Below are 23,971 nucleotides of genomic sequence, written 5' to 3'. Positions count from 1 at the left end.
TTAAAATCTGTTACCGCAATATTTTAAATTTGCAGATCTGCCTCAAAGCCTTAGACCATCCTTATCACTCTGTTATCTTGTGAAAGCAATTTTTTACTAACTGGTTTACCATTGAAAATACATAGATACATTTTTAACTGGAATATGAATGTATTGTGTTTAGATTAGAATTCTTACCTGTTGAACATAGAACATGTCGCTACTCTCTTGCACCATGATAAATGGATATTCTTATTTAAATGTGGAATAATATAGTGTTGTGATATAATGTACAAGTAATCACTTACATGTATTGTGTGGAAAAGTGTGAAGTACCAGTGAAACAGAAAAATGCTGGTGCTATTGAGAGACGGAGAGAGAAGTTAGAAATTTTATGACTGTATTTGCAACACAGCTATTTCTAGGCAGGAGTGAAATTTCTCAGGCATAGTCCACAGGTCATTTGGTGACAGCAGATGAAATCTGTGTGATTCTGACCATCCAGGCTAGAGTTAAGGGGGAGGATTATTTCTGTATCCTAAAATCCTGTTGCACCTACAGTCGAATAATGTTGCCTATTGCTCAATGCAGTGACACACAAAATATAACTAAATGTGATCTTATGATTGCTATAGGCACTCCTGATAGTATGATAGAGTTAATAGCACTTACATAATTAGATCAAATAATGCCTCTTGACTTGGGTGACACACGTGCACAAGAAGGTTATATGAACATTTCATAGATTTACATATTTTTTAAGGGTCTGTACTGTGTTAATTATTTGTTTGTGTGTGCCATATATGTTTAAAAGAATATGTAGAAGTTTGTATTAACTTTGGCATTCTATAATTTTAGTGTAAATCTTTTGCGAAAAGAATACTATAAAGGGATTGAATAATTTTTCTAGTTGCAGCAGATAAAAAAAAGTCATTGCTAAGGCTGGATTATTTTTTTCTTAATTTTCAGGGAAGCTTGGAGATTTTTACGGGTCTTGGACTTGTACTGGGACCTCCATTAGGTGGTTTCCTTTACCAGTCCTTTGGTTACGAGATTCCATTCATTGTGCTGGGATTTGTTCTCATATTGATGGTGCCTCTGAACATTTATGTTTTGCCATCCTATGGTAAGCACACCTCTTGCAATGAAACTTTGCATTCTTTGATAATTTGACAGTTGCTTTTTGATGTACTTTTTAGATGTCAAGCTTTCAGAAAGTTTACCTACATGTCTTGTTTACTTATTGATCTGTCTTCCATCCACCTAATATTACAATCACTTAAATCCAGCTTAGGGTTATGGGGATCAGGCACAAGGAGAAGACCAGCCACACACTCTCTCTGACGCTCACACTTAGTCGTATTAGGCTAATTTGTAGTTAAAGGATAAGTTTGTTATTTTTTAAGTCCAAGTTATGTCTTCACACACATGATATTTATGCATTTGCCCCTTGAAGTAATATTTTAAATGTAAGCACTTTCTAATAAATCTTGCGTGGAAGATCAGCCCGACTACAGACAGACACCAGGACACACATTATTTTGTTTCTTCACTACACAGTCCTCACACACAGTGCACAACCCACCAGCACTATTGCTCACAGTCTTTTCTTTCCTTCTTCTCTGCCGCCCTCACTCCTCCACTCGCAAGCTCCATCCTCTGCCTCCTGACTCCTGCTCCCGAATGGAGTGAGGTGGGCCCTTTTATAATGCACCCGGATGTGCTCCAGGTGCTCCCTGATGACCTTCCTGCAGCACTTCCTGGTGTGGCAGAAGTGCTGCATGGGTACCCAGAAGCACTCAGGGCGTGCCTACTTCCTGGTGTGACGGAAGTTCTGCATACCATGGCTTTTGAATCATCCAGGTGCCCCCTGGCAGTAGCCATGGGTCCCCACAAGGTTGAGCTTCCAAGCTCTGTTCCCGTGGCCCCAACACCCACCAGAGCGGATGCCTTCTCGTGTTCCAGGGGAGGTACTGCGCCTCTCCCAGTCCTTACATTTTCCAGGCGTCCTGATTGGGCATGAGCCCCAGCCGTCTGCCACACTTGCCATGTTTCTGACAACAAAAGGGACCTGTGAATAATACTTTTATTACATATTCCTGGTACTGTTTTTCTCTTGGTAAGGATACTTTTTTATTGAATTATGGAAGTTCTCACAGAAATAGGGAAGTAAATCAAAACCAGACCAACCACATAGCGCAAAATGTTTATTATGATTTGGTCTTTTGAGAGAAAACCATGCACCAGGAGCATGAAAGGTTGTTGCAGAGGAAGACTAAGTGCTGAGCCGTCACACACTGCTGTTTTTTTTTTTTGTTTTTTTTTAAATGGCTGAAATTTATATTATTGGCATTATTTTTGTTAAAACAAAGACTTGTATAAACTATTTTACAAAGTGTGTGTAATCACAAGATATGGATCAATACTCAATAATTGTCTTTGGTATGAAAAATGGACATTTTGGGTAAGTTTTTAAGCTTTTTCTCTGTGCTTCATAGCATCTAATGTAAAGTCTCTGTATGGGCAAGATATTTTTTAAATTTCTCAAAAGTCCTTAATTTTACAATACAATAACTTAGATCTGAAAATTACCAAACTTATCCTTTACTATTGTGAGTGGAAGAATCCATAAACAAAAAAGGATGCCAAGCAAGCCCCATACAGTTAGTTAATGATCTGGTAATCAAACTTATTTTCCTGTAGCTGTGAAGCTAACTACTTCCTAACCGTGACGCTCCAGATATTTTTCATTTTATTTAAAAAATGATGTGTCATTGTGATAATAATAAAGTATAGCAAAACTGAACAGTAAGTTTTTATAAACCGTAATGTAAAATGCTAAAAACAATGAGTGAGGCAACACCATTAGGCTTATAAATAAATAAGGTAAATAGGAAAATGAAATCGTAACAGATTTTAGAAATGAGCAAACATCATATAATATATGAGACCTTTTCATTTAGTTAATAGTTAAGTTGTGCCGAAATCTCATTCAGACCTTTTTTAAAAGCAGTCAATGTCAATGGAAGTACTGGCTATTGATGAAAATGAAAGACCTCTAAAATATCCAATAACTGCATAAGATCAAAAACTGAATATTACAGAGCCATCAGAGTAATTGTGAATACAGATGGGGCTCATTTTGTAACTGTTAACCTATTCAGTCCACTTTAAATGTTACGTAATGTTAACAGTTACTCTTATGAAGACAGGAGGTTTTGCTTTGAAAGGTATTTATTGTAATAGTAGTAGTAATTTATTGTTTAAAGGCTAAAATATTAAAGAAAATCACTCACTGTGCAAGATTATGCATTTAATAGAACATTTGCAAATACATTATGCTTACATTAATGTTTTGATTTTTTTTGTTAACTACAAATCAGCTGTGGTCGTGGCAGAGTTAAATTCTCTATAAATAATTTTATTTGAATTTAGTTTTAACCTCACAGTATCAGATGATTTGTTTTTTTTACATCCAGATGGGTTGGTCTGACATGATCTGACATTATACACCCATAAGTAATATGGAAATATTGTAAAACTGAGCCTTTAAGTCCTTTATTTTGGATAGTAAAGTTCAGTTCTTTTAACACATAACCCAGACTTGAACTTTTCAGATGATTTTCTGATGGTTTTTTTAAAGACTTACTGCACAATTGCAGAACTTTGATTTTTGTCTTTAACATGTCAGAGTAAAAGATACTGGCAGGGCATTTGAATACATTGTCATCTAAATTTGTCATGAGTTAAAAATTATTTTTGATTGTTTTGTCTTGCAGATGCTACACCTAGCAAAGATTCTTTTTGGAGGCTCTTTACCCTGCCTAAAATTTCACTTCTTTGTTTTTTGATTTTTTCCATGAGCTCATGTCTTGGTTTTCTGGACCCAACTATGTCACTTTTTGTCATTGAAAAGGTATTAAATATTATACAACCAACAGAATGTCAAGTGTCGTAGTCTCTGATCAGTGTATTTTTAATAAAATGCACCCTGAATCACACTGAAAATCTTCTGAAGTATAAGCACAAGCTAAACATACTCTTCACACCACAGACTCACAGCAGCTGGAGCCTACATTGGCAGCATTTAGATTAAGTTAGGAAACAACTCCAGATGGGACACAAGTTCCCTTGTGAAAGGACCAATCAAGATTGCTAATAAATTTACTTGACTTTGGGATATAAGAAGACCAAACCTGATGAAAACTCCTGATTAATTGTGGGAATAATATACATATCCGCAAGGACAGGTGTCAGGCTCAGATCACCTGCAGAAGGAGGTGTCACATTTGGTAATTTTAAACCTATAAATCTTTGAATTTTTGTGTCCCATTGCAGAACTAAAATGTGTAACATTTAGTTCCATTCAGGAACACAATGCCCGTACTGTATGATCATGTGAAATGCAGTGAGAGCAGACTGTTAGCTTAAATTGGTGTCAAGTGTTGAGTTCCGCTTTTGTGGTAACACTGGGTCAAGGAGGCACATCCTGCTGTGGATGTTTGTCCCAGTCTGTGATGAACATGTTAGGTGTTAAACTTATGATTAGTATATTATAGTATGCTATATTATTAGTATTGTATGTTTTTTATTTTATCTATTAAATATTTTTGCTTTATACTGCAGTTATTCTATAATGGAGTTAAAATGAATGTTGTGTTTCTTAGCCTGTTCAGTAAAATTCTGAAAATATTTAGGTCCATCTGGATCTTTTAGAAATGTGAACTTCGTACCAAAATGGCAGGGTGAACTGGGAGAAACATGATATTTAACACGACTGGGACACAGCATATACCAGATATCAAAATCTACCAGATGTTCTATCATTTTAACAGACATTTTTGAAGCTGGAGGATTCATACACACTGTGAGAAGCAGAAATGTGAACACTAAAACAAGATGAACAGAAAGAACTCACAGACTGGTTAGATGGTGTCGCTATCAAGATCTAGTCATGTAATGCTCCATATTGTAAAGGAATGGTTAAAGGGGGCTTGTCAGTTTGTTGAGTGGTGGATATTGCAGCCTATGTTTTCACATTCTATTTGAAATGTTTTAATTTTACAGTATACAGTGTAAATATAGTATAAATGCACAATAGGAAGTTCATCAGTCACTATTTAATAAAACATCTTGTGTGTAAGAGAGATGTGTGGAAGTGCCATGAAAAGGACAACATAGCAAAAACAAATTTACTCTGGTGCTTGCCAACTACTAATATACTGTACAGTTCACCATTTCTCTAACTGTGATATGTCTCTCAATTTTGATAGGGATTTTGTAATTAAAATCAGATTTATGCAATTGATTTCTCTCTCTCTCTTTGTTCACAGTTCCATTTGCCTACTGGGTATGTCGGACTTGTATTCCTTGGTTTGGCATTGTCTTACTCTTTATCTTCACCTTTGCTGGGCATTGTTAGTGATAAAATGCCTGTAAGTATTAAGAATGTCTCTTTACAGCTCTGCTACTTTCATGTTTTTTGTTAAAGCAATACTTTGCAAGGTGGCAAACATGCACTAAAGACTAGAGGATGCAAAAAGTAAGCTAAATCTCTGTTAAATGTTTTCATTTTAATATTTGCTGTCATATTGAAAAATTTTGAAAGCAGATCTATATACAGTGGATTCAGAAAGTATTTAGACCCCTTCACTTTCTCCTCACTTAATTGTGTTGTTGATTTATTTTTAAATGGTTAAATTTTACACTTTTTCAAATCAGTCTACTCTGAATAATCCATAATGATAAAATGAAAACATGATTTCAGAAACGTTTGCAAATTTATTTAAAATCAAAAGTTGAAATGGCCTTTATATAAGTTCTCAGACCCTTTGCTGTGGCACTCCAGAGCGTGGTCAGGTGCATGCTGTTTGTTTTAATTATCCTTGGCAAATTTAATTGACCAGACATCATTTAGAAATGCACACATCTGCGTATGAGTGGCCCACATTTCACATTGCTCGTCAAGACAAAAAGCAAGCCATGAAGTCAAAGGATCTCTGTGTAAACATCTGCAATCTAATTGTGGTGAGACATAAATCAGGGCAAGGGTATAAATCCATTTGTAAAGATTTGAGTGTTTCAGTTATTGTGAAATGGATGATGTCCACAAGGACATATTCTAGAGCTGACCATTCCACCAAACTGTGTAACCAGGCAAGAAGGTCCTTTGTTAGAAAGGTAACAGTGTGGGACAGGAAGACTGGTCAGAATTGAGGGAAGGATGAATGCGGACAAATGCAGACTGGTTCTTGAAGAAAGTAAGGCAACATTAGAGTGGCTTCAGGGCAAGTCTCTGTCTGCCCTTGAAAGGCCCATCCAAAATCCAGACTAAACCTTGTAGAACATCTGTGGAGAGACCTGAAGATGGCGGTTTGCAGGCTCTTCCCATCCAGACAAAGTTTGGGAAGATCTTCAAGGAAAAAATGGGGTAAAATGCTCAAATCCAGGTGTGCAAAACTTTTAGAGACTTACCCCAGAAGACCTGAAGGTGTAATTTCTGCCAATGAGTCTTCTACAATGTACTAAATTTAGTGTCTGAATACTTGTTATGAATCAGAGATTTCAGTTCTTTATGAGTTTGCAAACCTTTCTGAAAACATGTCTTCACTTTATTATTATGTTTTATTGAACATAAATCGATAGACAAAAATGACAAATGTATCAATTTAAAATTAAATTTGAAACACAATGAAGTGTGCAGGAAGTGGAAGGGTCTGCATACTTTCTCAATCCACTGTATCTACCTGAGTATCTCTATCTAGTGCCTAAATCGTTCCACATTATTTAATTTCATTCATTTATTTAAACATCCATCCAAATTTAGGACTCACTTATTTTGTATAGATCCTGTCCCAGGAGTACTGAACACCATTGTGTGCTGCTAGATGTCATTCCAGTACATTACAGGACACACGAATAATGTTAGAGGAAACCAGCATCCTTCACCCACAAAAACACACACACTGTCACAGGGAGATCACCCATTAGCAGTGGCTAAGCCAGTATTCAAAACCTGACACATTGTATTAGCTTGTTCTTTGCTGCTTTTTAAAGGTTCTCATGCTGCTCTTGACTATTTACGCACAGAAACTGCAAATTCCACTCAGTTGCGGTTGCAGCACAAGATCAGAAAAAAAAAAAGATTCTGTGAACTAAAAGGCAGATGACATGTTTGCTATCACAATGCTTTCACTTTAAGCTCACTTGCTCTAATTTTAAAAACGCAAAGGAATATGTAAAGGAGGAAGTACTTCTGGCAGAAGTAAATTTGTAAATCTGTTAGCTGCTTGCAGGGCACTTGGCCATACGCACATCAGCACTCATTCACTGAGACTGGTCAGATTTAGAGTAGCCAATCAGAAATTACCTACTGGCTTACAGTGTGACATTTATGCATATACCTGACAAAGAGTGGTTTGTTTCATTAACATACATTATTTTTTAGTGAATTAGTGTATTTTTTATGAAAGACTCAATCCTGCAAAAATCATCTAGTTCACCACAAGATATGGCTTTTCTCCCCAAGAAAATTCGGTATTTAAGGAGCCATCTTCAAACTTGTCAACAGCCTTATAGATATAATGTATGTGTTATAATAATTCATTCATTACATTTATATAGCGCTTTTCTCAGTACTCAAAGCGCTATCCACACAGGGAGGAACTGGGAAGGGAACCCACAATCTTCCACAGTCTGCAAAGCAGCAGCACTACCACTGCGCCACCTGCATGTTCACCTATATCAAAATAGAAGAATAGCTAAGAAATATTACAACTGAAATATTAGTATGCAGTTTCTTGTACTGAATAGACTAAACGGTTTTGGTAATGAATGGGTAGTTGTAAATTTAACAGAAATCTCAAATACTTGTCTGGCGGCTAGGCTCAGTATTTGATAAGGAAACCTGATTTCCCGTCATGATGCCACTTCAGGGTTCTGTCATGACTCACAATTAGCCATTGTTCACACATATGCATTAAATAGAGCATAAGACTCCTCATGCAGCTTTATCCTCTACTAGTTAACCTCAGTTTCAATGTCGATAGAAAACTTCGGGAGTTGTGCCTACTAGTGCCAATAGTATGCCCACCTAAACACTTCTTTGTAAATACCAGTTTAGTTTGTTCTTTAACAACGATGAAAAGAGACTTTTTTATGCAAAGTTTCCCTTTGTGTATTGTAATGACTTTAAAATCATCCTTTTTGGAACATGTTCAGTGTCGTAAATACAGTATTAATTTTAGTTATCTCGGGCAACACACATTTTCATAATAATAACAATTCTTTACATTTATATAATGTTTTTCTCACTGCTCAAAGCGCTTTTACATGGAGTGGGGAGCCAATTCAACTATCACTAATGTGCAGCACTCAACCTGGATGATGTGACAGCAGGCATTTTGTGTCAGCATTCTTAACACATATTAGTTGTTAGGTGGTGAATGGGTGAGAGAGAGCCAATTAGAGACAGGGGATGATTAGGGGGCCATAATGACCAGGCCATGGTGGGCAATTTAGCCAGGACACCAGGGTACACCCTACTTCTTTATGAAGGAGGCCCAGAGATTCTTTATGGCCAGAGAGAATCAGGATCTCAGTTTTAACATCTCATCTAAAGGGCAACGCCATTTTTGCAGCACCGTGTGCCTGTCACTGCACTGGGGATTTGGGATAAACATTTGGACCACAGGATAAGTTTCCCCTGCTGACCTCACCAACACCTCTTCTACCAGCATCCCAAGCTTTTTCTGCCTGGTCTTCCATCCAAGAACTGGCCATCTCTGAACATGCTTAGCCTCAGGTGGATGACCAGTTCTGAAGAGCATGTGGTATGGTGTACGTAGGTATATATAGAGCTCCTGGTACGAGCCATCTCACCTGATTAATCACTTGTCAGAATATGGATTTGTTACAGCACTTTGATGGATGATTGAGAAGGATGGTAAATGGATGAATATGTTGACAAATGGAGACAGTTGTGTATTGACATTTGACTGTTAATGAATTGAGTTTGGTGAACTGTGCTATTGAAGAGTCCCGATGAATAAAGACTACACAGATGGCTGACATTTCTGTGAGTTGTAAAAGAGCTGCTGCAGTACTGAAACAAGCTCTGTGAGTAGCTTTATGGTGAAGAGAAGTGTGTCAGATGAAGATGGAACAAATAAAGTCAGAAAGAGCTAAGATGAGAAAATTAAATGGATGATTGGAGTTACACTGAAAGGAGAAGAAAGGAAGCAGAGGAGTAAAAAATAAAAGCGTTTTTCTCAATGTGACAGAAAATAGTCTGGGAATGTGAAATAAATTGTGCACAACTACCATGTATAGGGCTGCACTGTGTTGGAGCTAAGGGGGATGAGGTCAGGCTTGAAGATAAATGAGACATACATAGAAATTGTGGATGATGACATAAAATGAATGGACCTCAGACCAAAGAATTCTCAAAAAAGTTGAAACTGAAAAAAATTAAATTTAGCAGTGTAACAAGAATATTACTGTTTTAATTCAGTTGTTGGTGCTTTTCCAGTGACAACTTGCAGATACACAAATATCCACAAGGTGGAGATGCTACCACAAGATTTGGTACTTCCATTGTACAATGGCTTTGAAAAGAATTCTCCACAGCTGGATTTTTTTCAATTTTATTACATTAGAATATAGAATCATAATTTGTTTCATGGAATTTCTTTCATTGATTAACTCATACATCTCACTGAAGTGAAAATAACATTCTAGAGAGTCTGTTAAATTGTATACGTAAAAGGCAGAAATAATTGGACCATGTTAAATACACCTGTGTCTGGAGCATGTGGCTGTTGGAAACCATTGCTCCTAGTAAGAAATAAATCATATGAAGATGAAGAAGTATTTGAATGCCAAATATGTAATTGTAATAAAGAAGGTCCTCCATACCCAAGTCTCTGTTTGAGAAAGATAAGGTAATTCCAGTCCTCCATGAGTAGAAAGAATAAAGGATATGCAAAGGCACATTGTGATTACAATTACAAAATTCATGATCATGAGGAGTTTCTCCAGGCAACATTTGGTGACATGCAAGAAACCAGTGTAGGTAGCACCACCTGTACATCCCATGGCCCACTCTTATACACACCACACAGGGCCAATTAAGAATTGCCAATTAACCAAAAACACACTTTTTTGAATGAATGTTATGGATTGGCTGATGTAACATTTTTTGTTGGATAAACATCATTTGATTGTATGCTCATCATCTCAGATGTGCTAGTGTGCTGAATCCCAAGTAGTGAAAAGACAAAACAGCCTCTAGATGCTGTGCGTGGAAGAGCAACCAAGGACATTTGTGAGCACGTTCTACTCTGAGCTAAGGAATTTTTTAGCATTGAGCAGTGAAGACTGTGTGGGCACCTCCAAGGTTTTCGTTATTTTCTTTAATAACATTGTCACATCTGAATTATTTTATTTACACAATTTCTCACATACATTAGTGTATCCATGGGAATTAAGTGGAATTGCTTTTAAGATGGAAAGAAAGGGCTGTGAGAGTTAATAAACTACTGAGTGAAGTGGAAACCTTGACATTAAAAAAAAGTAAATGAAGTGTCCTGGGCCACGCTGAAGAAACAAGCTTGCTAGTCATTTTTTAATGTTGCTTTCTGCTACATATAGTGAATAGACATTTTTTTGTATTGTTGCACATTTCTTATTTTATTTGTTAGTCCCTTACATATTTGTTTATGATAGATTTACTTTATCCTTGCTTGGATGCTTCTTTTCTTATCTAATTTTCTCCTTGCCAGCTGTGATCCCCTCTTAAACACAGTTGAAGTTTTTGAGCAATGAGAAGCAGCATACAGTCATATGAAAAAGTCTGGATACCCCTCTCAGCTTGCATAATTATTTACTCTACTTTCAACAAAAAAGATAACAGTGGTATGTCTTTCATTTCCTAGGAACATCTGAGTACTGGGGTGTTTTCCGAACAAAGATTTTTAGTCAAGCAGTATTTAGTTGTATGAAATTAAATCAAATGTGAAAAACTGGCTGTGCAAAAATTTGGGTCCCCTTGTAATTTTGCTGATTTGAATGCATGTAACTGCTCAATACTGATTACTTGCAACACCAAATTGGTTGGATTAGTTCGTTAAGCCTTGAACTTCATAGACAGGTGTGTCCAATCATGAGAAAAGGTATTTAAGGTAGTCAATTGCAAGTTGTGCTTCCCTTTGACTCTCCTCTGAAGAGTGACAGCATGAGATCCTCAAAGCAACTCTCAAAAGATCTGAAAACATCCATCCATCCATTTTCCAACCCGCTGAATCCAAACACAGGGTCACGGGGGTCTCCAGCCAACACAGGGCAGGAACCAATCCTGGGCAGGGTGCCAACCCACCGCAGAGATCTGAAAACAAAGATTGTTCAATATCATGGTTTAGGGGAAGGCTACAAAAAGCTATCTCAGAGGTTGACTGTTGAAGATTGTGGGTTCGCTTTCCGGTTCCTCCCTGGGTGGATAGCGCTTTGAGTACTGAGAAAAGCGCTATATAAATGTAATGAATTATTATTATTATTATTAAACAGTCAGTTTCAACTGTAAGGAATGGAATCAGGAAATGGAAGGCCACAGGCACAGTTGCTGTTAAACCCAGGTCTGGCAGGTCAAGAAAAATACATGAGCGGCATATGTGCAGGATTGTGAGAATGGTTACAGACAATCCACAGATCACCTCCAAAGACCTGCAGGAATTTGCTGCAGATGATGTATCTGTACATCGTTCTACAATTCAGCGCAATTTGCAGAAAAAAATATCTGTATGGCAGGGTGATGAGTTTGAAGCCCTTTCCGTACTCACGCCACAAACGGAGTCGCTTGTTGTACGCAAATGCTCATTTAGACAAGCCAGATTTGTTTTGGAACAAGGTGCTTTGGACTGATGAGACAAAAATTGAGTTATTTGGTCATAACAAAAAGCGCTTTGCATGGTGGAAGAAGAACACCGCATTCCAAGAAAAACACCTGCTACCTACTGTCAAATTTGATGGAGGTTCCATCATGCTGTGGGGCTGTGTGGCTAGTTCAGGGACTGGGGCCCTTGTTAAAGTCAAGATTCGGATGAATTCAACCCAATATCAACAAATTCTTCAATATAATGTTCAAGCATCAGTCACAAAGTTGAAGTTACGCAGGGGTTGGATATTCCAACAAGACAATGACCCAAAACAGTTCGAAATCTACAAAGGCATTCATGCAGAGGGAGAAGTACAATGTTCTGAAATGGCCATCACAGTCCCCTGACTTGAATATCATTGAAAATCTGTGGGGTGATTTGAAGCAGGCTGTCCATGCTCGGCAGCCATCAAATTGAACTGAACTGGAGAGATTTTGTATGGAAGAATGGTCAAAAATACCTCCATCCAGAGTCCAGACACTCATCAAAGGCTATAGGAGGCGGCTAGAGTCTGTTATATTTGCAAAAGGAGACTCAACTAAGTATTGATGTAATATCTCTGTTGGGGTGCCCAAATTTATGCACCTGTCTAATTTTGTTATGATGCATATTGCATATTCTCTGTTAATCCAATAAACTTAATGTCACTGCTGAAATACTACTGTTTCCATAAGGCATGTCATATATTAAAAGGAAGTTGCTACTTTGAAAGCTCAGCCAATGATAAACAAAAATCAAAAGAAAAGAGGAGTTCCCAAACTTTTTCATATACAACTTGAGTACCCTGTTGCTACCTTTTAGCATGGTGGTGGAGACCTCATTCTATGGGATGCTACCCTATGTTCAACCATGGAAAACTTGTTAAGACAAAATGAAAAACAGGAACAGCAGAAATTCAGATCCATTCTGAGGAAAATTATGTTTTAGTCTGTAGGACAACAAGACTTGGGTTAAGGTTCACCTTACACAGGTCACTGACACAAAGCCTACAGCCAAATCCATTTTGGAGAAGCTAACAAGCAAAACATGTCAATATTATGCTGTGGCCCGGCCCGGTCAACTCTTGGGTCTCAGTTCAAACAAGAATTACTCCTCATCCTCATTCAGTTTGAGGAAGTTTGAGCAATTTTGCAAAATACATTATGCAAAAATTACAATGTCTAGATGTGCAGTTCTAGTATGCCTATCCTAAACATGTGCCTGTGCTGTCTGCTGAATACTAAAGCATTTATGGAATTAATTACTTTTGTATTCCTATTTTGAAAATATTTGTAAGATTTTATTTTCACTTTGGCAATTGAGTGTTTTTTCCCAGAGACATGTGAGACTCCATAATTTAATTAGCAGGTGTAATGTGTTTTTCCGTAGGGGTTTGTGCATATGCAGTAACAAGAAAAGGTCTGTGAACCCTTTGGAATTACCATTTTGTTCAATACATTGTATGTGGAAAGTATTGCAGAGTCAAATTTTGACTTTGTTTAGTAGATTTACATATTTTCGGTATGATTACTTTCAGAGTGATGTTTGTCTATTGTGTTGTGTGACGTCAGGCTGTGGACACAGTAAGTCAAAAATGAACCACTTAAGTTGTTTGCATGGTGAAATGCAAGAAGCCTATTGATTTTCATCAAATATCATATAATATAGATGTTTGTTAATACACAACTTTACATAGAACTCAGATTTTTTTAGACTGCTTAGTGTACTGTCTTTTACTTTTTTCTAATTAACTTTTACTTCTCTGAAAATGACTGTCTCAAAAAAATGATTTTACAAATCACAATATATCTTTAGCATATTAACCTGGGACATTCAGGGATGAATAAAAGTGTGAATAAAAATGATAAAAGTAGGACATGATGATCAAAATACATATTAATCTTCTTACAGCTTTATTTTTTTCAGTCATGCTTTTTATGTATTGAATGGCACGAAGCATCTGTCTCTATGCAACAAATGTGTCACCACTGCGTCACAGCTCATTTGCTCTGGGCTCATCTCCTCTGCACTGTCTTTGGGCAGAATGCACATTCTCCTACTGTTCATTTTTCTCTGCCTTGTCTGTTTTTCTCCCACATCCTAATCTGTGCAGGTCACATTAATTGGTAACTCTCATTTATCCCTGCAAGAGGAAGTGTGAGTATATGTGTGAATAGGCTATATAAAGGCCTGGTACCCTGTCCGAACTTGCGGCCATCATTGCCCCACACCTGGTGATTCTGATCTGGACAAGTGGATTAGAAAATGAATGGATTGACGTAAATAATAAATACATTGAATTATTTAACTTTTTTGTTTTACACTTAGTAAATCATATAATTATTCACTGGAAAAAATACTGAGTTATTCTCACCTACCATGCTTGAGACCCTGTGCTTTTTGTAATAGACTAACTCCCTAAGCATGGCAGCTTCGTGCCCATTGCTTGCTGGTTATGCTTCATCTACCCTGAAAGGAACACATGTGTTAAGGTCATGTAAATCTTTTTTTACAGAATACTAGAAGGTGGCTTATGGTGATTGGTGGCATCACAGCAGCACTTGGCTATTGTTTTCTGGGACCTGCTCCATTTCTTCATTTAAAAAGGTTGTGTATAAGTAGATGGAATTTATCTTCATCACACTTCAGAAATGTGTTTATTCTGTGGAGTTTTCCTTACATGAGATTAGTTTGGGTTTAGTTCTCTTTACACTGGCAAGACCAGTTGGGAAGTGACAGAAAGGAATAAACTGTCCCATTTATTTTTTATGAAGACTGCCCTGGTAGTAAAGTAGCAATTCATCAAGACCAAATTACAGTGTATGCCCATCAAGACCATGTTACATAGTCCAGTAATGTTTTTGCAAATGACCCTTCTGTACTGATAGATAATTAATAATGGAAAATACATTTACTGTATTTGTTTTTTTCTTATTTAATCTGGAATCATATTCCTCTAATTCAGCAAGTTTATATATATTGTTATCTTTTTCATTAGGATGTAATATATCTAATAAAAATGACTGCCATAAACATGGAAAAATATTTATAACATGTGGGACCTTTTAATTTATTAGATGAGAGGTTATTGCTGATATATTAAGGGTCAACTCCTACAAAGATATTGTAGCTTCATTCACAAGAGTACGGTGATTGTATAGCCCTGAGAATGTGGCTATTAAATAGTATGCCAGATGATGAGTTTTTAACTTGTGCCTGATTTATTCATCATGTCTATAATAAGGGGGGTTATGGGCCAGCGGTCATAATTTGAATTGAAAAATATGTTTGTTCTAAACATTGCCTGCGGTTTAAGTCTACTTTTTCGTATGCATTTTATATTTCAGCCAGCTATGGTTGTTTGTCTTCATGCTGGCCCTCACAGGGTTTTCCATTGGTATGACATGCATCCCTACCCTTCCAGAAGTCGTCAAGTGTGCGTAGTGAGTATCTTGAATGAAAACATCTCAAAGATTTTATTGTATTCACTGCCAAAGGGATTATATGGTGTTATTTCTGTCATATGACAACATTCTGAAAGTTGATTTTTTTTTTGGTTGAGGAAATAACACTAAAATTGCATGACAGTCTTTCTGTTTTGAAGGTGTGTTGTGTGCAGCAAGTGGCAAGAGACTAGAACAACAGTAAATGGTGCCTTTCCACAGCCTAACAAAGAAAATCAAATACAACTGCTTTGTTTACTGAAGTTTTACTGTGAATTATATTTAATATTAGATTTGCCTGACTGATACATTTTTTTAATTACTGTTTTTAGTAAGTGAGTTTATTAAAGTTATGCTGTAATGTGTGTAGTAAGATCTATAAATATTTAAAGATACATATATTTTTAAATAAATTCCCTTAGTTTATGTTTGTACAATTTCACTTCAGTAAGAGATTAAACAAAAAGTGGTATGTATTTAGCAACAGTAGTGAACATTCTCCAAAATATCTTAAATTCATACCAACAAAGTTACAGAATAATCCACCCAAAAACATTTTTTGGCATGTTACTCACCAAATGTAGTTTGTAGCAAGGGCCAAGAACATTTCTTTCAAGTTTTCATGCCAATCAAAGAAAATAAAGTTCCTGACAGAACAGAACTCTAAGGTGACCAAATGCTAGACAACAGCAAACCGTATCAGAACGTCCATGAAAAAAAAATTTCACATTAATTGTGTTGCATAATCCACACATGAAATCATCTAGTTGTATACTCACAATGACCCAAACACATAAAGGAATTCATTTAATTCAATTAAAATGTGTAGATTCCTTAAATAATTAAAAACTTACAATTTGAAAAATTCTCCAATTATAACCATTATCGTATGTACTTTGATCAGGTTTTATATGATATATCATTTTCTTTCCATAGTTAAGCTTGTTAGAAGTTTCACTTTAACAAATCTATGCATTTTAATTGAATTAAATTAATTCTTTTATGGGGAGTCCCCAATTTTACTTTTAGTCGCATATGACCAACAAAACCTTAGTACAAGAAAAAAGTTTATTTCTTACTTTTTAGTGCATTTTCAAATAAAATCATGTCACTTAAAAATATATATTTTTGTTGTTGTTTTGATATACTTTCCTGTTGTCCATCAGTGGTCACCAGAGACTTTTATTCCTTTAAGCTTCCTATTACTCCACAAGTGTTTACAGTGATTTTTAGTTGTAGCTGTCATTTAGATTAATTCTTAATGAGTTGTGATTTGATTTTTGCCTCAGGTCATAGGAACAGGATACTGGGTGTGTGAGATTTGACTGCCAGTCGCAGGTACAGTGGCAGTAACCCTATTCTGTTGTCCATGGCCAAAAAAATGGGGTCTTCTCCAGATTTTGCAACATATCCTCTTCTATTATCCTTCTAGTTACAAAGGAAAGCACAGACAGTAATGACAGCAGTGGGTACTCCCTGGTTGTCCTCCATGTTGTTTGTTTACTTTCACCTGGTGCTGCTATTCTAATTCTGGCATGCACCATGTTAATTGGCTGCCAAAATGTGTCTTGCTTGCAATACTTTTGCAGGTCAATAGGAAGTAAAAAATTGTGCTGATAATACGTGAGGGAGTCATGTAATATGTCATCCCCGGCGATTCTTGGTCATGTAATCAGACATCCTCAAGACAATAAGGTCCAGCAAGTACAGTCTGTAAATGTGATGTGCTCACTGACTTGTGGTACACTGGACTTGACATGTCAGCCTTCATGCACAGGAAGTGTGAATGTAAAGTTAAGCCACATTCTCCAACTCCATGGCAGTCATATATTATATGATATTAGATTTTTGTAATAGAATCATTTCTTTCTTTGAATCTGCTTATATATTGTATATTATAAATGATTGCATGTTTTTTTTTACAGTGAAAATGGATTTGAAGATGACTTAAGCACTCTGGGCCTTGTATCTGGTCTGTATGGTGCAGTATGGTCTTTTGGGTAAGTTTCTTGATTATGTCAGTTTTTTACAAGTCATCTAAAATATACCCTATATCTTAAGCAGTGATTTTTCTACAAGTTTCTTAATTAGAAGAAGAGGTTGAAGCCCTTCATCAATGGCATCAAACTCTTATAGTGTTTGTAAGCTTTAGTGTGACCAGGTGCTTTGTTTTTAACCACAAACAATCGTTTTTTCAGTCTTGTTACCATACTGAAATATTGTATACGGTTGATTTGCACACAGATAAGCTGGACACATTTGTACCTCTGTTAAATTATGGACAATAAAGAAACACTAATTTGTTGGGTAGTGAGTGACAGTGAATAAGTAAGCACAAGTTCTTTATATTTTACCATATGTAAAATGAACACATCCAGGGCCATGAAAAGTATTTGCCCATGTCTGACATTTTGTATTCAAATTTGCTTGTGGCAATTAATGTCTTAAGATCTTCAGGAAAATTCTGCTACTTGGTAAAAGGGACCCGGGGTTCACCAAGCAACAGAGCATTTTGATATTTCTTCATTTTTCTAAAGAAATTCCATGTGAAAACACCGTTGACCCCTTCTATCCAACAAATGGTCACATCGTCTTGCATCGGTTTGCTTCACCACTGTGAAGAGATTTTCCCAAATTCCTCAGGCAGAGCCGCCTCATCTCAGTGATATTTATAGGGCTTTAGTCCTAAATTATTTTAGGTCCTGCCACATTAAATATCTTCTTTTAATCTAATCATTCTGATATGAAGTCATTGTCTTACTCCGTGGCTCAACTAAGCTCCAACATTAGTGTAAAGGCAGGAGTAATGATATCTTCTCTAGAATCAGTTCAGATCAGATTATTCTTAAACGTACAGTTTCATAAACCAGTCCAAATTGTATTTAAAAGCAAAATGATACCACTCCAATTATACATATATAGTAATATATGTAATTGTGCTGTCATGTCCTCTGTCCACATCTGGGAAAATGACAAGTATCTAAATATCTAGAACTGGCACATTTATTATTAAACAAACATGGGAGGGATATATAAAGGGACAATAAAAACACAGATAGACAAAACAAGAATCCTGCCCCTACACTCTTTGTGCCTTCCTACTACAAACTTGAACCCTTGTCTGTCCCATGGGGTGGTTTGTTCAGTTGCCTACCTTTCTAACAATACCAAACACTCCCTGTTCACTTCACATCTCTCTCTCTCTCTCTCTGTCTTTTACATGGCCTCTCCCTCTCACCAGTGAGCTTCCAGTCCAACTGTCTTCCATATTCCAGACTTACTTGTACTTCCATAATAAGGAAACTTTTAATCCATATCCAGGGGTTACTTCCAGGATTAGGAGTGGCTTCTGTATGGCTACAGCAACCCTAGTCTAGAACTACCTCTAGCAGCTCCTGGTGTCCCTGTACCCCAAACTCTAAGTATCCACAGAAAACCAGGAGTATGAGGTAGAAGAAGAGACAACACAGTGCCAGTTCTCAATGTGTGTCACAACCGTGTATTTGTCCTCCTGCCATTCTTCTCTAATCTTTCCCTTAAATGGGCAGCATGGCCTCAGCTATTGATGTTGTGTTGGCACTAGTCAGTCAGAGGTTCCTGTGCCCTCTTTTCAGCTCTAAATGCCACCCCTTTAGGTAAAGGAACTGGCGTCTCTTTCATTTTCCAAGTTGCCTGCCCCCTACTCTCATGTTTTTTTCGGAAGGGTGTCCCTCTCTTTGTCTTTCTCTCCAGCTCCTCCTTTGCTCCCAGGGATATACAAAATGGTAGTGATTTTACTGTAGGTCACCAACAAGAGAAAGAGGTTGTGAGAAGAAACAAATAAATACTACAGCCATTAAAAGTCAGTGTGATCTAACAGGAGTATGTGATGCTAAAATAATGATTTGGCAAAGAGCAGTATTTAAAATTATGTCTAATACAGCAAAACCTCTGCAAGCAATTATAGTACCACCACCTGCACCAACATAGTAGGCCATTGGTATGAGCGTTTGTATGGTGTTTCTTTTGCCTTGTCTGCCTATAAATTGTTTCCACTACTACTGAGGATCATTCAAATTGTTTTTGCCTGTCTTGTCTTGTGCCCTCCTAGCCTGTTATGACTTTAGCAGATGGGAAAGAGTTTTTTGGGTTTTATTTGTGATCTCTGCATGATATGCCTGTAGAAGCTGTGTGCTGACATCAGTCATACTGTACGGGTGAAAGTGTGTCATGTTTATTGTGAGCAGGGCTGACTGTTACCCAAAGCACTCACATAGCTGGGTAGAGCCAAGGTTGTTTCATACTTGCAGAGCTTGAATATCAAACATTTGAGTTTTTAAATTTTCACATGGTGGCCTTAATAAATGAATGTAAGCCACAAAAATATCTAAACAAAATTCACAGAAAAAAAATTACAATTATGCTAAAAGTCAGAGAGGGCAAATACTTTACTTTGGCAGTGCGTATATATTGTTTACCTTAAAAATAAAGATGGAATATGAGTGAATTCTGCTTTATGATGAAAATCCTGCAATATTAATATGACTGTTGCTGATTCTTAACGAACTATTGCCCTTTTAGGCGATATTTATACTGCACATTTAAAACACAATTCCAGTTTTTTTCTTTTCAAATTCAACCTTATTTTCAAATTATGTATACTTTTATGTACTTGTGATTTATACCTGATCCACACATTTATACAGATAGCACACTGAAAATGGTGCCATGTGTAATAAGAGGGCCAGGGCTTGTGTATGTTGGTGTAAATTTGTGAATTTCCCCTTGGGATTAATAAAGTATCTATCTATCTATCTATCTATCTATCTATCTATCTATCTATCTATCTATCTATCTATCTATCTATCTATCTATCTATCTATCTATCTATCTATCTCTATCTAAATATATAAAAATAATAGGTAAAACAATATTTAAACAAACATGATAAAATTGGAGTAAGAATGCACACTTGTTTCTGCTTTAGTTTCTCATTGGCATTGAAAATACGATTCATTATCGGATAGCTTTTGGCTGAGGAGCTATATTTCTTCATGTATGGCTTTATTTTTTATAACGTTCATCAAATTTTTCCAAACTGAAATTAAGCACTCCCTTTCCCTGTAGATCAGTAGCCAATACTACCAATCACATTGCATTCATATTGTTAGCTTTAGGCACAGATTGTCCTAAAGAGGGACATAATAATATTGTTTGTTTGTCTCTAATTAAGTGCTATATAAATAAAGTTACAAAATGTTTCACGTAATGCAATAACTAAAATCGCCAAGATAAAATCAGCCAATAATAGATACAAAATCAGAAATATTTTTTAAAAAACACTAAATAAAAGAAAGAAATACAATAACAAAAAGCCATAATAAGACTCATATTAATAAGTTGTAATAAGATTTATAATTATTTTTTTTCACTAATTATAACAAACAACAACCTCTCCTCTCAAACACACACAAGAATTACAAAGAAGAAGATAAACTTTTGACCTGGCTAATGATCAAAGAGCTGTCGCAGTGAGGCACTATAAATGTGTATTGCCGTAGATAAGAAGGAGCCCCAGTAGCATTTCATTCGTTGGTTGAAAGTCCTCAATGTTAGTGTGTCATACAAAGAATGTGCAGCATTGTTCATAATAACACTCAGTTATGCCTTCATTCTATCGTATGTTACTCCCTCAAGTGAGACTGAGCCCGCTTTCTTAATTATCCATCCATCCATTTTCCAACCCGCTGAATCCAAACACGGGGTCACGGGGGTCTGCTGGAGCCAACACAGGGCACAAGGCAGGAACCAATCCTGGGCAGGGTGCCAACCCACCGCAGGACACACACAAACACACCCAGCACACACTAGGGTCAATTCAGAATCACCAATCCACCTAACCTGCATGTCTTTGGACTGTGGGAGGAAACCGGAACCCCCGGAGGAAACCCACGCAGGCACGGGGAGAACATGCAAACTCCACACAGGGAGGACCCTGGAAGTGAACCCAGGTCTCCTAACTGCGAGGCAGCAACGCTACCACTGCGCCACTGTGACGCCCAGCTTTCTTAATTAGCTTACGTTAAATCAATAGGCCTCTCGCACTGGCCATTATAGAGTTGTAGAATATGCAAAGGATGGCACTGCCTACAATAAAGCAATGCAGTCTTCTAAGAAAGGAGAGTCTGTTCTGACCTTTCTTATTTAATTCCTCTGTGTGATGACACCAGTCCAGCCTGTCAATTATGTGCCCCCCAACAGGTATTTGTAGCAGTGCACTACCACCACATCCACTTCCAGAAAACTGACCATGCGTAGAAGCTCCTTTTTGCAGTGAAAGTCAATCACCATTTGGTTGACTTTGCTGACACAGAGCTGCTGACAATTCTGTTTGCACCACCCGACTCCTGTGCCCTGTCTAATCCCCATTGTCAATACACCCCATTAGTGCAGAATCATCATAGAATTTCAACAAGTGACATGAATTGGTGTTATATTTATCATCCCAGGTCTACAGCATGAACAGAAAAGGAGTAAGGACTGTTCCTTATGGTCAGAGATAAAGTTCTTCGGCCTCCCAGACAGACATTCCATTACCCAGGACACCATAAGTTCATCCACCTGCCTATTTCTGAGCTTACTGCTTAACAGGGATGGCTGGATGGTATTGAAGGCACTGGAGAAATCAAAAAAACATAATTCTCACAGTGCTGCATCTTTGCCCAGATTGGAATAAATGTTTTGGAGAAGACAGATAAGTGCATCCTGCAATCCAATCATTGTCCAGTAAGAAAACTGTCATGGTCCTAATCAGTCTTTCAAAAGAGGATTAACACAGTCTAGTTCCAGCCTCTTGAACCTCTTCACAATACCAAGAATACATATAAAAGAACACAAGTCCTTAACATCTACCATAAAGTTATTGACATGGAAAAAGTCATTTCACCTTCAAGAATCACGTTTGAGCTTCTGAGTTGCATTCTTGGAACTAGAGTCATTTTAGAACTGACATTCACTTTATGAAAGGATAATGCCTTTATGCTGGGAAAGTATGGCCCAAAAAACCAAATTGACTTTCTCTGTGGGACATTTTGTAGCAGTGTTACATCAAGACAAAAATTAACATTACAGGAAATGTCAGTAAATAACACAATGCCGAATCGGAAAACAGCACTGACAGCTTAAAGAAAATTAAAAGTAAACAATGACGCCATGATCCATGAAGGCTGTCTGGCAGGTTAAAATTTCAATCAGCAGTTGCATTTATTTAGATGAGCTGTGGTTCTTAGGATATCTCTTCTGAATGTTGTGCTTTGTTGTCCTGCTGCATTGGCTAGAAAGGTTGAATGAAGTTGGCAGTGTAAAATGTTCAAGAGGTTTGTACTAATTAACAACATACAGACATATTAAATATTTAAATAATTTTAGCTAAACTTGTGGTTATTGTCCTTTTTTCTTTATCTGAAACAGCAGAACATTGCTCTTTATATATTAACACAAAGAAAAACATGTTTCTTACAAACAACATTTTTATTTTGACATAGGACTTTCTTTGGCCCAACTGTTGGAGGATTTCTGGTTGAAAAGTTCAATTTTGAGTGGGCTGCAGCTGCTCAAGGAGGTCTTATTTTTATATCGGTAAGTGTGCCAAGATTTGTTCAAGTCATCTCTTTCACACTGCATTGTGAGAGTGTATGGAATTTGTTTGGTTGACCTGCAATAAGACCTTAAATTTGTACTAGGGAAATGTCGTTGTCTTCTTTGGGTAATCCTGGAAAAGTTACAGAATACTTGTTTTACGGAATCTGAAGAATCAGATGCTGTCTGCTGCACATTCTCCCTATGTTAGTTTTCTGATCTGTGCTCTTTCAGTTTCAACACAAGAGCATAGACAGTGTTTCTTAGCATAACTGTGAGTACTGTTAGGCGGTACTTTCGCCTCTCAAAGATTCACATGAAGACACCCCCTCCGATCAAATGTCTCTGTATCACGCCACTTGCGTCGCTGAATCATGAGCACATGAGAAAAAAAAAGCTGTTTCAGCTACTGAAATATAAATATCCTCCCTGGCTCCCCACCACCAAAGGGATCAACAGCGGCATGTGATATTTTTTATTGTTTCTAATCAGAATTGCCTCAACCCAACCCTGACAACCTCCCATGAAAACATTTTGTATCGCTGTAAAAATAGAGACACCAGTAATTTAGTTTAACTTCATGGAGTTTTTGAGAGTTTGCCAGTTTTCCCTCTGCATGCCAAACATGTGCAGTTTAGGTTGGTTGGACATTCTACATTGGCCCCTGTATGAATGGTGTAGGTCAACTGTTTCACAAGCTTTATGGCCATGAGATTCAGTTTTACCTAGTAAAGACCACTGACAGACCTACATGAAGAAATGAGCGCAATTACAAACGGGAAATAAAATCAAGAGTTGCCTTTGGGGAGGTTAAAGTGAGTGTGATTATAAGCAGGATAAAAAAAAATCTCTCACCGCTTTGTCGATCCCTTCGGTGGAAATAGGGGAGGGGATTATACTGTGAACAAGTGTCATGTGCTCACTGTGTCGGCTACCTTCAACCCAAAAGTGGCTGAGCAGCACTGGTTTTGGGGTATGTGTTGTCTGTGACTAGCTCTGGGGTCCCTGTCTTGGGCTGTTTCC

General features: G+C 37.2%; 1 protein-coding gene across 6 annotated transcripts in view; it reads left to right on the top strand.

Annotated features, from left to right (window-relative positions):
* Positions 1–23,971, top strand: part of LOC114648604 (MFS-type transporter SLC18B1-like) — a 150,749-nt gene that overhangs the window by 117,076 nt on the left and 9,702 nt on the right. For 3 of the 6 annotated variants that reach the window (XM_051924109.1, XM_028797726.2, XM_028797727.2), the window contains exons 6-12: positions 949–1,105; positions 3,759–3,895; positions 5,313–5,414; positions 14,404–14,495; positions 15,236–15,331; positions 17,257–17,331; positions 22,855–22,948. The exons of the other annotated variants lie outside the window; for them this stretch is intronic. In XM_051924109.1, coding sequence (XP_051780069.1) covers positions 949–1,105; positions 3,759–3,895; positions 5,313–5,414; positions 14,404–14,495; positions 15,236–15,331; positions 17,257–17,331; positions 22,855–22,948 — 753 coding nt within the window. The remainder of the gene's footprint in view (positions 1–948; positions 1,106–3,758; positions 3,896–5,312; positions 5,415–14,403; positions 14,496–15,235; positions 15,332–17,256; positions 17,332–22,854; positions 22,949–23,971) is intronic. 6 annotated transcript variants of the gene reach the window in all.

The sequence above is a fragment of the Erpetoichthys calabaricus genome, chromosome 3 (genome assembly GCF_900747795.2).
Source record: "Erpetoichthys calabaricus chromosome 3, fErpCal1.3, whole genome shotgun sequence".
Taxonomy (NCBI): Eukaryota; Metazoa; Chordata; class Cladistia; order Polypteriformes; family Polypteridae; genus Erpetoichthys; species Erpetoichthys calabaricus.
This window is presented reverse-complemented; position numbering and strand designations above follow the sequence as displayed.